Raw genomic sequence first — 13,957 nt, 5'->3', positions numbered from 1 at the left:
ACCTGGTGACCTATTTCTATGAGAACTGGACGATGCTGACTGTGTGGAAAGTTAGAGAGAACTCGTCTGGTGATTGGAAGTGGTTGGCCCTTGTTATCACATGAGGAAAAGCATAGATCTGGATTGTATTCCTGCCTCCAAGCTGCAGATTTAAATGTGAACCGGTCTTTTGCATCAAACACAATATTGAGATTTCCACTTTCAGCCCATTCCACCACAGCTTCACCATTTGCATTGCAGTCCCTATACTTCCACTGTTCATGGTGACTATTGAAATCCCCTAAATAAACTGCAGGGTGAGGCTGAATTGGGATCACTGCAGCTGGCCATGGGGTGTTAGGTGGTTTGTAGATGTTAGTCACTGTGATATTCCCTATCTTGACTACAACAGCATTGATGTCATTGTCTGTTGAGGTGGAGATTAGGGTGGCATTGTCTATATTGCATCTCACATAGGTTGCAACTCCATATACATTATGATATGTAGCACCAAGTAGGTCATAGCCAGGTATAGTACCTCTTCTTTTCAGCTGATCCTCAGAGCTACAGTGTGTTTCCTGAATGGCAACCAGGTCAATGTTGTCTTGTCTCAAACGCTTTAAAAGATATTGACTTTTAGAATAGCTTATACTCTCTACATTCAAATGGCAAATCCGGACTGAAGGCCCAAGATTTCTTGTCTGGTAGTCCTTAAAAGGACTTTTGAGTTTGAAATTGGTATGTGATTTCAAATTTATAGTGTTGTGTTGTGTTTGGTCAGGAGAACTAAAGTTTGTCTGACCGCCAGCTAGTGCTAGTCCATTTAGCATTATCCAAGGTGCACCGTGTGGGGGCAGACTAGCGTTACACATACTTTTTGCAGTGAAAAATTCGTTTTATTGATGCATCATTGCCAACATCCAACAAATACCAAAACCCTCAAATTATGGACATCCCAATGGCAGCTGTTATTGCCAGTCCACTTTGGCGTGGGCATTCACCCATTAATAGAAACAATTTTTGAAAAGAAAGAGGTATTGGTCAGGGAAAACCAGATAGGATAGAAAAAGGATATAGTACGTGATCAGTAAGCATGCCACCCACCAACTACGCACTCAAGAGAATGGCACAAAGCTAAGTCAGTGGAAAGATGCCATTCTAGAAATTGAAAGCTCCAGAGCATAAAGAAGAAGAAGAGGGGTGGGGAGCAAGGGCTCTGGAGAGGCTGTCTGCAGCAGCACTAGGCTACTGGGCAATGGGATCGCCAACCCCTACGCCACAAAATACTAATAAACATAAATAACTAATACACAACATACTGTTCAACATACTAAATTTTTTTTATGCAATAAAAAATTGAATTTTTCTATCTATTAAATTTATGTGTAATTTCAAAAACTATCCTTTATATATATTAAATTTTCTGTTGATATATTTTCCTTAAATTATGAAGCTAAATCAAAAGTAATTTTGATATTATATACTTTGAAATATTGTTCAGAAACGTATAACAAATGCTATTGATGAATTTTTATAATAATTTTCAATTATAGTTGACATGTAATGTTTTTATAGAAAAAATTGTTACTGTTCTCAAATTTAATTCCAACAATTTCCATTTGTTTCAATGTAATTTTTTTTTCTTTAAATTCTCAAACAGTAAAATTTTTTATGTCAAGAGGGGGTATTTGTAATATTACATTTTTTCTCGATTAAAATCGAATCTTCAATTCAAGATCTATAAAACTTGATAGTAAATATCAGAGTAATCGATATGCGGACAACTTTTTAACTGAGAATTTATTGTAAATAATTGTGTTGCATTCCATGGTATCACCGAAACAGAGAAACAAAATTAATAGATTATTATAAATATAGAGGATAAATAAATTTAAAATAACAGTTTCGAAATAAAGTTTTATTGAGAACAAATGTAAAATGTAGGTTCTAAACTTGTAATTTATCATTTTTTGGAATTTGGTATCGGTGATGTGTTCATGAAGTCATCAGTGATTTTGAGGTGTGGTTTTTGCTCTGACTTGTTTGGTCTTCTCTAAAAATGATGGCTGGCGATGTGTTCTAATTTTGTGCTCTCTGAATATTTTCCTGTTTAATTGAAATTTTAATGTTTTAAATTGAGTTTTGAACAGTTGTATGGTGTTCTAAGTTTGTGTATTTCGATTTGTGTGTCTACAAGCCTATAGCCATTGTTTTCAACTATATAAACTGGATAAGTATTTTAGCTTGTAATGATGCTGGGATGTTTAAGTGTGTAAGGTATTGTTTTGTGGATTTGTGTTGTATATTGCCAAAATTCTTCTGAAGATTATAAGTTGGTTTGCTCTGAAAACTGGATTTCTCATTCATAGGCGATAGATCCATTCATAGTTTATCAAGAATCTACCACTTTGGAGCCGATAACTTCCTGTAGGTTAATAGGTGTGAAATGCTATCCAACCTATTTAGGAGAAATTGGTAGCACGGCACACTTGAAAATGGCATAAATGTCCGAAACATGTAGTGATAAAATATTTCAAAAAAAAGGGTACTGAGATTTTTATTTTCTTTATATTTATATTACAAGTAGCCCTATACAGAAAAGAGATATTAAAAGTTTTACCCAACTGAAAAACATTCTCCTGATGGGTTTCTTTGTACCATAGATCTATTGTGATCAAGTTTGTGGGAGCCTCTTTCCTAATAAAGAGTTAAATCTAATTTGGTTTATCTTTGATTTACCTCTCCTTCAATTCTGATACAGGCTATTACTAAGTATTTTTGGTTGAGATGAATTTATCAATAACTCTATCACTGAATCGAGTAGGCCTATGTCTATCAAGCTGGAAAGTATGATAAATTATTGCATTTGTGGAATAAAGTGTTTTCATTTCAATAAAACTTATATTTAATAAAATACAAATGTATTTAATCTGGAATTTAGATAGTATTCCATCCAATACAGAATCGATACGGTAACAAAAGTTAGAGAACATACATTGATAAGCTAGTAGAAACTACTACTATGATCTAGGAAGAATCAATCTACATGTTATGACGTCATTAATTAGCTGTGGGGCCTGAAGTAATAGTAGGTATTGGGTGTACTCACACAACTTGCCGTTATGAAAATTAATCAACTGACGCTAGTGTACACGCGCATCTCAAGTCTACTATTCTGACGAGATCTGAGCCAGCTGGTGACAGGACAATAGCGCTGCAAACACATGAAGTCTGCTATCTCTTCATAGTGAATGATTTAATAGAATCAACAGTTGACAATTAAATAATCACATTTTATCGAATTTCGAGCTTATTTTCAATTTTAGGTGAAAATGTTATTAAACATTAATCAAAGAGATTTTCATGCTCAATCTTTTCCACCTGAAATTTTTTGTTCAAATTGTATCTGAAGCCTGATAATTGGGAATCTAAAATCAAACTTTGCATAGATGAGGCGAAGCTCCTGAAATTTTTACAGATATGAGACTTTGTGGCAGTTGGTAGAGCTTATCAATTGAATTTTTGAGGTATGAATTTGATCAAAATCGTTGGAGCCGTTTTTGAGAAAATCGCGAAAAACCCTGTTTTTGACAACATTTTTGCCATTTTATCCGCCATCTTGAATTGCATTTGATTGAAATTGTTCATGTCGGATCCTTATATTGTAAGGACCTTAAGTTCCAAATTCCAAGTCATTCCGTTAATAGTGAGGTGAGATATCGTGTACACAGACGCACATATACACACACACAACCACACACACACACACACTTCGCTCGCTCAATCATCACGGTTGAACTAATCGACTGATTGACTTGAAATTTTGCATAAAGATTCTTTATCGAGGATGATTATAGGCCTATTTTTAATTTTCCAATATTTTATCACGTCAAGTTTTCAGTGTGTAAAGTTTTAAAACCCTTGCGAAGCATGGGTTACCTGCTAGTTATCATATAAAATTTCCGCAGTCGACAACGACAAGCATTGTTGACGTTCATATTGTCCAAATTTCAAGTGTGCTAAAACAGCTGATAAAATAACTTTTCATTTTTTGTCTTTATTATTAAAGAATTAAACATTTCTAATAATATCAACATATTGCCATTTAAAAGTATAAAAAAGAATAAGCTCAACCTGCCCCATTAAAACATAACTGAACATAACCTTTTAGGTTATGTGGACAAATTGAAATCTACCCAATCTGAGATTCTCTCCCTGTCGAGGTTGACGACGGCATTTACGCACAAACGAAAACCCAGCTTAAGAATAAAAATTGAACAGCAGTAGCTATATTGTAGGCCTATATCGATGTGGATAATGTAAATTATATGTCATGTGCTATTTATTTCCCTTCAATCAAAAAATAGTTTTCCCTTACAAAAACCTTTCAAACTTTCAACATGACTGCTATGGTGAGTTTGAACTGTGAGATAGTTTTGTTTTAAACAATGCAAGAGAGTTGTGAGTTTAAACTATACATGGTGGAATGAATATAGAAAAATGTGAGGAGAAATGACTGACTGACCTGTAAACTGCCCAAAATCTGCGGCACACAGACCGACTTGCGTTCAGGCCGGCGCGGTCGCGTCCCAGTGGCGGTGGTGGTCTGTCCGCTTGCCGTGGTCAGCGCTTGCACGTTGGGTTGGGTGCCGGTTGAGATGCGGCGACGCGGCAGAACACGCGACAATCGCCATGGGTGGTTGGGACGCGGCGCGTTCAGGTTCAAACGCGTCAACTCATCGCGATTCTCGGGCGTGTCTGAAACCGCGTCAGGGCTTAAAACTGTGCGGTTCTCTGTGGCGGGTGAAACCGCGCGGTTCTCTGTAACGGCCGCCATACTACTAGGTTTCACTGATACACCAGCACCATTTTCATAAGCCCTTGGTTGCGATCTTGGAGCACAAATCATTTGGAATAATAATTGATAGATTTTTGGTTGAGGTAGTTCTACTAGTGCTCATCTCACTGATGATGGTCTCTTGCTTTCGGACACAATCTGCAAATAAAATTGATAGATTATAATTACGGTAGAATAATTGAAAATCAGTTCGCTTACTTAATTCTATTTATAGAAAAAAATATTCTACTGCATTTTCTATAGTTAAGCAGATGATACCTGTATACTTATTATTGCTGTTACTCTTTATTTTTCACAGGTTTTGTACATTTTCACATACTAGAAATACATTTATCATAATTATAATTGATTGAATAAAAATTGGAATTATGTAAGGTAGGAGGAGAATTGTTCAATAATATTGTTTTCCCATGCCTCAATGAATTGGCAACTTTGGGCATGGATCAAAGATCTAGCAGCTCAAGATGGTTTCTATTTACAATTTTTCTTCACCTCTTGCAAGATAGGTACTATATATGCTCCAAGGTCATTTCATGCCTAGTTAATAGTCCACACAGAGAGGACACATTAAACTACTCACTTCTCCAATTCTGTAAAAATATTGGATTGTAGATAATCAATATTAATATTATCATAATATGTGAAAATAAGATTGTAGATAAACAATGAATAAATATAAGGTTTGTAGATAAAGCCCAGTCAACGAAGTGTTATAGAGGGAAAAGTTTGGAAGACAATTTTTGACCCCACAGTTTTGTTTAGGGTAGTGAGGAGGTAAACACATCAAAAGTCCCCAGCCCTACCCCCTGTGTAAGGGGTTGGGGGTGGTTCAAAGATACCATTTTTTGGTTTCTCGCATACTATAACTCGAAAATTATATCTTATAGAATAATCATGTCTGTAAAATGCATAATTTTCGAGTTACATGCGAGAAACCAAAAAATGATACCTTTGAACCACCCCCACCCACTTAGCACAGTGGGTAGGGGTGGGGACTTTTGATATGTTTACCTCCTCACTACCCAAAACAGAACTGCGGGGTCAAAAATTGTCTTCCAAACTTTTCCCTCTATACCCTTTTTTGAGCATTCATTGCCTGGACTAATAATCGAGTCCAGTTATAATTTTTAAATATATGCAACAGCTTTCTTCCTTGGGAGTGTAGGTAGGTGGCACTCCAAGCGTGAGGCTCAACAAAAGAGTCCTTTCACCTGTCTTACAGTACAGTAGGTACCTTAAATTTAAATGAAATTTATTAAAGGAAGCTATCTTGTGACCAAATCAATGTACTCCTCGAATTGAACTTGTCGGAAATATTTTTATAAATAGGGATGAATATTTTCATTTTTTCACTCTCGAAGAAGGTTGACTGTAAGTCGTTCTTTTTAATATCAAGAAAGTGATTTAAAAGTAAGCAGTTCGTGATGGAAAACAACTTTGAAGAATTTTAATTTTTATTTATCAAAAACTTCTAGATATAGAGTTTCTGAAGGAGGGTATAAACATAAACAGTGAATGAATAAAGGTAATGGAAATTGTAAAAATCAACACTGTAATACATCTGGCTCTCCTATATAAGTTGATTCCATGGAAAAATCACTTATGAAAACTATCATTTGAAACTAAAACCAAGTTGTGAACACATTGTCTTTTTAACAAGTTTGAGAATATAATGACTTCTTCAACTTTCAAATTTACAATTTATAGAAACAATAATGAATGCAATGAGAATTATTTCAGATGTGAGAGACCATGAAGTATGAATAGGTTTAATTCAAGTTTATAAAAAGGAAATTATCACTATCCAAAAAGCGCATATCCACAAGAAAACACTGTTTTTTGAGAGCCATCATCTTCAACAGAGATTTGAATAAATTTTAGATGAAAACCCTATATCTGAGTCCTCAAATACTGTATTTATGGCTTGAAAAAATATTTTTATTACAAAGGTTCATGGAAACCGCGTATCTTATCTAACAGCATATTGGAGATCCTTTGCCATAATAAATGAAAAAGGCAAAATTACTTGCATTATCATTTAAATTAAAAAAAAAACTTGAAAAATTTGCATTTTTCAAGTTCAAAAAAATGATTTCAAATGAAAAAATTACCGTTTTGTAAAATATTATCATTTCTTTTGAATATTATCAAAATCATGTACCGTATCTTATAATATAATAATATATTAAGGCTTTTGTTACAGCAAACATTAAGACGAGAACTAGATGGTTCAGAAAATTCAAATACAATCAACCTATATTTTCCTGTACAAGTTATTCATCAATTGCATTTGTAAATAGGTATTTCATTTAAATTTTATTTATATCATCTCAATAAGTGAGCTTCATGATCGAAAAAAATCCTTAGCCTTTACGAAAACGTAATATTGGTCTATTTCACACTAAGGTATAAAGTCATAGGCCTATGAATTCATCACAATGAAAATTCTTCACTTATTGTTTGAAAGATATGGACTTGATTTATTGTGAGATTAGGAAATTTGTGAAATTAACTCAGAAGATTGCACCAGTATGAACCTGTATATATTATATTTCAATGAATTGTTGGAATGAAATCCACAAATGATATTAGGTACCAAATATTTCTCTGTGCAATATGATCTCAAATCTTTAAACAAAAAATACTTACGATTAAAATTGACGATATGTTATCCTTCTTGTAACACTGAAACATGCCCTACACACCCGATTTCACTCACAATAATTATACACTAATAATTTTACCCACTATTCACTCAATACACAGTACGACTCATTACTCACACACACTTTTAAGGCTCACTGAATCCAACTAAGTTTTTTCTGAATAATTTCTGAATTGGTGCTAATAAGAACAAAGCCTGATTATAGCTGCTATCAGCTGCGTTTTCACTCAAGAGTGTCACTGATGTCTATTATCAAAAACTTGTGATTAAGATAAGAAAGTCTACGAAAATTGTTTTACTGTTGAATGACAACTGTTAAGAGCTGAAGGAAGTCAGTAAACCATAATACTGTAGATTCAAAAATATTTTGTAGGTCTGGAATAGTTGGAGTTAAATTTATCAACATAAGTGCTGTCACTTTATAATAAGTTGAAATAAATAAAATAAAGTGTAAAGGAAGATTCTAAATAGTTACTTTGAAGCGAGCCTTGTAAATACTCAATCAACTGAGTAGGTTTAAAAATTTGTCAAAGTCAAATTTCAATTTAAGTATTGTAGGACTACCGTACTAAATTGAAATCAAACTTTGTAAGAAAGTCAAATTGTTAGTACAGGCTATGTTAGTTCTTACGAATACCCTACCGTACTAAAAAAATCCTAGCAAAGAAGATAGTAGAACAAAGATATGGAGAAATGCATTAACATGCATTAATTTTGTTTCCAAACTAATATATCATGCTCATAATATTTGAATGAATAAACTAATGCAAGATTAAACAATATGAAAACAAACGACTTCTCAATTCAAATTGTCACAGTTCATATGAAATTAAATATTAAATTCAAAGAATTTGGAAAGCAATAATATGATAATAAATTAATGGGACATAAATAGAATTAGTGAATTTGTGAAAATCTAGAAATTTCAGTTCTGAGTTTATGATTGAAATTGAAAGTGGATGAAAATGAGTAGGCCAAGTTGCTAAAACAAATCTGTTAAGTAGAAGGCTGTGATATTTTAGAGTTTGTGCCTGGTATTCGATAAGGATAAAATTTATAGCTGAGACCAAATATTAGAAAATAAATAAAATATTTTAAAGCTTTTGATGGATTACTTATTGTATGAAGATTACATTCATGAATGAGAATGAGAACGAACTTTGAATAAACATTGAACATAGTAGAAAACTAGAATATTTTCAAGTGTTTGATGGATAGTCTAAAGATCACATTGATGAGAATGAGTAACGGACTGAATAAACACTAGTCTTGTTCTTAAAAGCTTGACGTCGCTACTGATGTATGGAGAGATTTGTTTAAACGTTTCTTGGAGTAAGAGAGGTTGGGGGAAGAATGGAGTAGGGGAGTGGAAGGAGAAAGAGTGACTGAAAGACAGAGAAGATTATGAAGGAAGAGAGAAAGTGAGGTGAAGGATGAGTAAGAAGTGATAAAGAAGGGCAATATAATAGAATAGATAAAGAATGAGAAAGAAGCAGACTTCAAGAAATAAGGAAAAAGATGAGAAAATAAAAGGAAGTAGGAATAGAATAAGAAGAAGGTAGGAAAAATATAGAACAAACAAATAATGAGAGGAAACAAATATACATGACGAATTAGAAATGAGGAAAGAGGGGGAAAGACGTAATCAGTAAGTACGATATAGAAACAAAATGAGAAGAAGAAGAAGAAGTGAGAAGGAAGAGGAGTAGAGTAAGGAAAATACGGCGGAGAAGAAGAAGTGAGAAAAATATTGGAAGTATACAAATGCATTATTTGAAGAGTATTAGAGAATACTCATAGAAGAATAAGATAAATAGAAATAGGATAAGGAGTTGGAGAAAGAGAGAGAGAGAAAACATATAATAATAGGAAAAAAGAGATAGATGCAGTGAAAATAAAAAACCTAGACTCAAAAGAAAGTAGCGTCAAGGAATAGGAGTAGTCCAGTCAAGGAAAGGTTATAGAGGGAAATGTTGGGAAGACAATTTTTGACCTCGCAGTTCTGTTTAGGGTAGTTAGGAGGTAAACATATCAAAAGTCCCCACCCCTACTCCCTGTGCTAAGGGGGTGGAGGTGGTTTAAAGGTACCATTCTTTGGTTTCTCGCATAAAACTCGAAAACTATGGACTTGACTAATCCTTGACGCATCCTAAGGACTTGACTGTTATATAAAAAAATGAAGCTTACATAATTACCTACAATATTCATCTCACAACTTATTTCATATCTCCTCTAGTTTTTGAGATATCCGCTCTTGAATGTGTGACATTTTTGAAAAAAACACGTTTGCCACCAATTTTTGCTCTTATAGCTTTTTGAAAAACGACGGGGAAAATTCATGCTCATTATGAGCTTAAAGAGCATCAAATTTTCTGCAATTTGATGTATAATTTCACACTTTTACGAATTTCCCTTATCCTATTGCAGTAGCTTCAGTGTTGAGTGTGGAATCTTCATTTTTGCAACAATAGACCAATTGACAAAGGAATTTGGAGGGAATGTTTTAAACAAAAATTTTGACTTTGCAGCTTTGTTGAGACTAGTTAGGAGGAGAACCTATCAAAAGTCCCCATTCCTAACCCATGTGCTAAGGGGATGAGGGTGGTTTGAAAGTTGCATTTTTCAGCGTTATGCTTCCACGCTTTTATCTTGAGAACAATGCGTTTAACAGACATAACTAACCATTCAAAAATGAAGCTTGATAAATTCTCTACACTTTTTGTTTAGTGGAATTTTGTAATATTCCCAATACTTCCCGAGATATTCGCTCTTGAAGGTGTGTAATTGTTGAAATAACAGGTTTTTATCCAATGTTTTGCTCTTTCAGGGGTTATAGCTCTCCAACTATGCATCATGAAAAATGATGCTTATCGTAGGTTTGTAGAGCATTGAATTCTCTTTAAAATTATGTATTATTTCACAATTCCAAGTTCTCCTTTCATTGTTATAGCAGTTTCTATGTAGGGGGTGAAATTTTCATTGCTGCAACAATTGATCGTTCGACAATGACATTTGAAGGGGGTGTCTGTGACACAATTTTCGACTTTGCAGCTTAATTTGGACTAGTTAGTGAACATAGCAAAAGTGCGAATCTTTATCCCCTCAGTGCAACCGCTGATTTGACACTTGTTGCAGCTATGAAAATTTACCCCCTAAATTGATTACTTGGAATAGTGAAATAATACATAATTTCAAAGAGAATTCAATGCTCTACAAACCTACGATAAACATCAGTTTTTGTGATGCATTGTTGGAGAGTTATAAGCCCTGAAAGAGCAAAACATTGGATAAAAACCTGTTATTTCAACAATTACACACCTTCAAGAGCGAATATCTCGGGAAGTATTGGGAATATTACAAAATTCCACTGAACAAAAAGTGTAGAGAATTTATCAAGCTTCATTTTTGAATGGTTAGTTATGTCTGTTAAACGCATTGTTCTCAAGATATAAGCGTGGAAGCAAAACGCTGAAAAATGCAACTTCTAAACCACCCTCATCCCCTTAGCACATGGGTTAGGAATGGGGACTTTTGATATCGTGGGCGTAGGTACAAGGAAAGTGCATTAACTCCCATTTATCCAAACTTTTATTTTTTATTCAATTCCATGAATTATGAATGTTGAATATTCAATTATCAAACAAATGAAGAATATTAAATTTCTTGCATTATGAAATTATTTTGTGAAAATCACTATAAGGAAATATTATGATTGATGTTAGAAACTAGAAATTTATTTCCTGAAAAATTTACTGTTTTGGACTTAGTGGATTTTCCTTGTATGCCTACGAGTTCTCCTAACTACTCTCAGCAAAGCTGCAAAGTCAAAAATTTTGTTTTAACATTCTCTCCAAATTCCTTTGTCAATTGGTCTATTGTTGCAAAAATGGAGATTCCACACTCAACACTAAAGCTGCTGCAAAAGGAGTATAAATTCGTAAAAGTGTGTAATTATACATAAAATTGAAGAGAATTTGATGCTCTATAAGCTCATAATCAGCATGGATTTTTCCCGTCGTTTTTCAAATGGTTATAAGAGCAGAAATAGAAAAAAAATTGTGGCAAACGTGTTTTTTTCAAAAATGTCACACCTTCAAGAGCGGATATATATCTCGAAAACTGGGGGAGATATAAAAAAGTTATAAGGTGAATATTGTAGGAAATTATGTAAGCTTCAATTTGTTATAGAACAGTCAAGTCCTTAGGATGCATAGTTTTCGAGTTTTATGCGAGAAACCAAAAAATGGTACCTTTAAACCACCCCCTCCCCTTAGCACATTGGGTAGGGGTGGCGACTTTTGATATTTTTACCTCCTTACTACCCTAAACAGAACTGCGGGGTCAAAAATTGTCTTCTCAACATTTCCCTCTATACCCTTTTTAGAGCATTCATTGCCTCGACTAAAGAGGCAAGAAAAATATGTGTAATTGGAAAAGGAATTAATTGGAAATGAAAAATACCATCATTTGAATAGGAATTTTATGTAAGTTTGAAAAGATCTTATGTAAATTCAGATGACACAAACATATGAGAGAAGAGAAATAGAAAAGACAGAGATTGCTACAGAAGAGAGACGAAAAAGCTAGAGAAAAACTTGTAGACTTCAGTATGAGTAGTAGAATAGTGAGCAACAACTTTAAAGCTGTGTCCTAGTTTTGAAGTCCAGCTTTCACTTTGTTAGGATGATAATTAATAGCCTTCTAACAGGCTTGTCAATAACCCGAGTGTTTTAAACAGTGCTCTATCAATAGAGACTTATTAATTCGTTCTTTTTTAGACATTATCATCAGTTGTTGACATTGGCACTTCGAGTTTCAATTGAAAATTATTTTCAAAATGCAAAATAGAATGTGCTCATGAAATAACAGTCTAGTTTCATGTACCGTATAAATTGAACCGTGGATTCAAAAATCTCAAATTAATCAATTCCTCATAAGATTAACAAACTCTTACAATATTCATTAGTAGGCCTATAGCATACATCATTAAATAAACATACATAATGTAAATATACAAAATAAAATACATTAGTTTTTCATATTGTTATAGCACTAATAGATAAGTGGAATACCGGTATCCCTAAAGAGGAAATGAGTAGGTCTACATAAATAGAAAAGGATAGGTTACTACTTATCAAGTTCTAGTTTAGTATTACCTCGATCTTCATAAACAGTAAAACAGTAGAATAGATCATAATCGTTATTTTCAATAATATTCCACCTCACAAAATCATGAATTGATTGCTCTGTGTTCCACTTGTGAAACAAATGAATGGATTTTTTAAATTGGAATTTCATTCAACCGATCTTTTGAGAATATGTATAATCGAAGCTGTTTGGCTCGCTATTTTTTATAGACAAAGCTATTTTTAATAGACTCAAAAAGAAATTTGAAGCTTTTTTCTACCAATTTTTAATTATTAATCTGTGGCAAGGAGTTGAAGCAACAATGCGCCTTGTAAGTTTTTTATCAAATTTACCCATAGCTCAATATTTTATATTCAATTATATAACGTAAGTTAAATCTATATATGGAAATAAATAAGAAGTTGCATTTGTTCAAATGCCAATTAATGAATAATAATTATTAAATGAAATTCCATTTAAATGCTGTAAATCACCCTGAAGGTGATTTGCAGTAGCAGAAGTCTTCGGGGTGATTTAAAGCATTAATTGGAATTCCGTTTAATAATAATTATAAAATTTATATGTTATCAATTACACTAAATTCCTTCATTGCAACTGTAAAAAATGATATTTTCTCATAAAAATATATCATTCTGAGTTGAAGTGAAGGTGATATCATAAATATTCAAATTGTAATAAAACGTCTTGAAATTTACACTAAATCTTATTTTTATTAAAACACTTTCAGTAACTAGTTCCAGTTACTACATCATTATTCATTGAAACCCACAAAAAGTTAAAAGTTATTAAAGTACCTTTTTTCAACACAACTATCTTTTCTTATCTTTCATTTTATGAATTATATATCAATTACACTTGAAAATGGCTCTTGAAGAGTTGAAAATAGTTTTGTTTTAGTGAAATAAAATGGTACTTTTCATAAATTTTATTGCGTTTCAATATTGAGTAGTCCTAGAAAAAAGTGATCATCATCAATATATAGTAATATTGAGTTAACTAGATTTTGGAGTTTACCTAAACTAAAATTTAGTTTAATCCTTACGGTACTAGATTTCCAAGTTTACTAGAGATAAATAACGGTGTAGCAACTGAAACTAGTTTCTCAATTATTTTTCAATAAATAAGTGATTGTAAAATTATAAATGTTTATTAGTAGGCTAAAATCTAGAGTCTCAGCTTATTTTAAATGATGAATAAGTTTGTAGACTAAAATTAAAAAAATAAATAGTTGGTTTACAACAAATTTATTCACAAATTAAACTCAACATGATAATAATTATAATGAAATTCTACTTATTGACAAAGAA

At 32.9% G+C, this 13,957-nt stretch overlaps 1 protein-coding gene across 2 annotated transcripts in view; it reads right to left on the bottom strand.

The window, feature by feature from the left end:
• Positions 1-7,834, bottom strand: part of LOC111053336 (E3 ubiquitin-protein ligase Nedd-4) — a 91,728-nt gene extending 83,894 nt beyond the window's left edge. Inside the window, exons 1-2 of one of the 2 annotated variants that reach the window (XM_039420980.1) lie at positions 7,487-7,834; positions 4,505-4,975 (exon numbers count right to left, since the gene is read on the bottom strand). In XM_039420980.1, the coding sequence (XP_039276914.1) occupies positions 4,505-4,888 (384 nt within the window). In that variant the 5' untranslated portion in view covers positions 4,889-4,975; positions 7,487-7,834. The remainder of the gene's footprint in view (positions 1-4,504; positions 4,976-7,486) is intronic. The other variant, XM_039420981.1, reaches the window with a different exon arrangement.
• Positions 7,835-13,957: the final 6,123 nt, after the last annotated feature.

Source organism: Nilaparvata lugens, chromosome 2 (assembly GCF_014356525.2).
Source record: "Nilaparvata lugens isolate BPH chromosome 2, ASM1435652v1, whole genome shotgun sequence".
NCBI lineage: Eukaryota > Metazoa > Arthropoda > Insecta > Hemiptera > Delphacidae > Nilaparvata > Nilaparvata lugens.
Note: the sequence above shows the minus strand (reverse complement) of the source record. Positions and strands in the feature narration are given on the sequence as shown.